Source organism: Eimeria tenella, genomic scaffold (genome assembly GCF_000499545.2).
Source record: "Eimeria tenella Houghton genomic scaffold, Eth_scaff125, whole genome shotgun sequence".
NCBI classification, from domain to species: Eukaryota; Apicomplexa; class Conoidasida; order Eucoccidiorida; family Eimeriidae; genus Eimeria; species Eimeria tenella.
Window position 1 is genome coordinate 15,752 of NW_013541493.1, and position 3,122 is coordinate 18,873.

Consider the following 3,122-nt stretch of genomic DNA (forward strand, 5'->3'; position numbering starts at 1 on the left):
CTGCAGACGGAGCAAAAGAAAGAAAATCACTTCTGAAAAGAATAAATAAGGAGTAAATAAGTAACTAAAATAAATAATAAATAAAGAAATAATAAATGAAAGCATTTATTTCTTTTGCTGCTAAAAATCCCGCATTTAGTCCTTTTTATTGCACCCGCTCTGCTGCCCGCACGCCTCATACTTTGTCTTTTAGGGTTTAGGGTTTAGGGTTTAGGGTTTAGGGTTTGGGGGTGTTTGGTGGTGTCTATTAGCTGCTGCTGGGGACTTCACTTCATTTAGGAAGAGCTGAAGTGGAAAAAGAAGAAAAGAAGAAAAAAAGAACTGCAGCAGCTGCTTGGTTTGCTGCTGCTGGGGTGTACGTACACCTGAAGGCCGCGGCTGTGGAGAAGTTTTGCAAAATAAATGCACAAAAGGGGAATTAATAAATGCCTTTTCATTTAATTCAATTTAGACTTTTGCAGGGTTTAATTTTCGAGACTTTTAAGCTCTTCAGAGCTTCCGAAAGGAAAAGAAATAAAAGTGAATTAATTTCTGGAAGCAGCAAAGTGCGGGCTTGCTGGGGTGTACGTACACCTCAGTTGGGGGCCGTTTCGGGGTTTCTCCGGCTCTTTTTGTTTGCAATAAATGGAATTCATTTATTTTTATTCTTTTGATTTTTTAGTTTTTGCTTTATTGAATTAAACACGCGTTGGCGCCGTCTCTTCTTTTCGTTTCCCGTCTGTCTGTTTGGGGTGTATCGACAGCTGCCGCCTCGCCACCCTTTGCTGCTGCTGCTGCACATTTGCTGCTTTTGCTTTCGAGCATTTCTGCTTCTGCATTTTGGCAGGGAGCAGCAGGTGTTTTTTCCGTTTCCCGGGCCAGTCTGCTGCTGCCTTCTGCCGCTGCTGCTGCTGCTGCTGCTGCTGCTGCTGCTGCTGCTGCTTCTGCGGCCTGCTGCTTCGAGTCCGGCAAGCCCTCAGCCTGCTGCGAATGGGCCTGGCAGCCCTCGCTAGTTGTTGCTGCTGAGAAGGCAGTGGAGACAGTGCTGCTGGCGACGGGCATTTGCTGCAGCTGCTGCAGTTGCTGCAGCTGCTGCAGCTGCTGCAGCTGCTGCAGCTGCTGCAGCAGCGCCGCGCCGCTGCCCAGACACCCCAGCCGCTCCTTCTCCTCTGTACATACACCCGAAGGCCCAAAACGCCCCACACCCACAGAAAGGTCACTTTGCACAATTACATCTTTTGCTGCTCTCATTTGTGTCACTGCGCTGCAGTTTGCTGCTTCTGCTGCAGCGTGGGGCCCCGCAGCAGCAGCGGCAGCCGCTGCTGCTGCTGCTGCGGCGGCCGCCGCCGCCGCAGCAGCTGCTGAGGGGTAGCCGCTGCGGCTGCTGTTGCTGTTGCTGCTGCTGTTGCTGCTGTTGCTGCTGCTGCTGCCGCCTGTCCGGGGCAGAAAGGGAAAGGAGAGGGACCACCTCTCTGCATCTGTTTTGCTGCTGTCGGGCTGCTGCTGCTGCTGCTGCTGCTGCTGCAGCTCTGCTGCTGCTGCTTCTCCTGCTGGGTCTCCCCTAGCTGCTTCCACAGGCAGCGATTGCATCCCCACAGTAGTCCTTCCGACGATGGTAGGAGCTGCTGCTGCTGCTACTGCTGCTGCTTGTGCGGCTGCTGCTTGTGCTGCTGCTGCTGCTGCTGCTGCCGCCGTGGGACCCCACAGCCCCTTGCCCCTGCTCAAGCCCAAAGGCTGCTGAGAGTTTATTCGCTGCTGCTGCTGCTTCTCTGCGGTTTTCCATCGGCTGTCTTCTCCAGCAGCAGCTGCTTCTGCTTGTGCTGCTGTTGCTGCTGCCTGGCGTTGCTTGGGCTCATTTTTGTAGGCCTTCTTTGCTGCTTCTTTTGGCATTCTGCTGCCGTCTGGCTGCTCTTCGTTGCTGCTGCTGTTGCTGCTGCTGTTGCTGCTGCTGTTGCTGCTGCTGTGCATATCGCCTGTGGCTTTCACCGCCTCTCCCCTTGTAAGAGGCCTTATTGCTGCTCCTTCATTTGCATTAGCAGCAGCAGCAGCAGCTGCTGCTGCTGCTGCTTCTGCTGCTGCTCTGGGATTTAGCGGGGCGCTGCTGTCAGCAGCAAACAGGAAATCCACCGTTACCTTCCTATCCTGCCATGTGCTGCTGGGCTCTGCTGCAGCAGCAGCAACGGCTGCTGCTGTTGCTGCTGCTGCTGCTGCTGCTGCTGCTGCTGAGCTGGGCGTCGGCTGGGCCCCCGCCCGGAAGCCCTTAGGGACTTCAGCAAAGTCTTGCATGCGGCATGCAGCAGGAGTTCTTGAAGCAAACGGGAATGCGTGCGGCTCCTGCTGCTGCTGCTGCTGCTGCTGCTGAGCTGCTGCTGCAGCTGCAGCTCTAAGCGCACCATCGGGGAAGGCCGAGGAAGCATGCGCCATGAGGCATTCGGAAACAGCAAGTCTTCTTTGGACAAGTCCAAGTCTCTTATCTGCTGCTAAGAGAGCCAAGAAGACCAGCAGGCTGCAGGGGCTTTGCGGCTGCTGCAGCGCGAGCAGCTCGGGAGCAGCAGCAGCAGCAGCAACGTAGGACAGCAGCAGCTGCAGCAAAGGAAGCGGAGATGATATAAAGCCCAGCGAATGGACCCAGCCAATATCGTAGTGTAGCGCCGCCTGCAGCTGCAGCGCCTCGGGGGAGCGGGTCTGCGAAGCAAAGCCCAAAAACGAATTCAAACCCAATTAAATTCGGACTTTTTTGCAGATTTATCTTTTATTTTAATTTTAAATTAATTTTAAATAAATGAATCGCGAAAACAGCGAAAAAAACCGGAAAAAACCAGGTCGAATCAACTTGAATTGGTCTTTCGGTGCAGCAGCAACAGCAGCAGCAGAGTTTGCGGCAGCTCAAATCGCTTTAATTCCAATTCACTTTAATAAAATGATAAAACAATTAAACTCGAAAGCAGCAAAAACTGAAAAAGAAGAAGACGCAGCAGAAAATTGCGAAGACAGGCCTTCGCAGCAAATTCGCAAAATTCTTGCTGCGGCCTACACCCGCTGGTGCTGCTGCTGCTGCTGCTGCTGCAGCTGCTGCATAGCTACAGACCTCGTAGACCAAAATCTCCTTCTTCAGTGCCCCAACCAGCAGCAGCAGCAGCAGC

General features: G+C 53.2%; 1 protein-coding gene across 1 annotated transcript in view; it reads right to left on the reverse strand.

The window, feature by feature from the left end:
• Positions 1-669: 669 nt before the first annotated feature.
• Positions 670-3,122, reverse strand: part of ETH_00025460 (protein kinase (incomplete catalytic triad), putative) — a gene marked incomplete at both ends in the record, with an annotated part of 7,372 nt that continues 4,919 nt past the window's right edge. The window contains one exon of the mRNA XM_013373215.1: positions 670-2,664. Coding sequence (XP_013228669.1) covers positions 670-2,664 — 1,995 coding nt within the window. The remainder of the gene's footprint in view (positions 2,665-3,122) is intronic.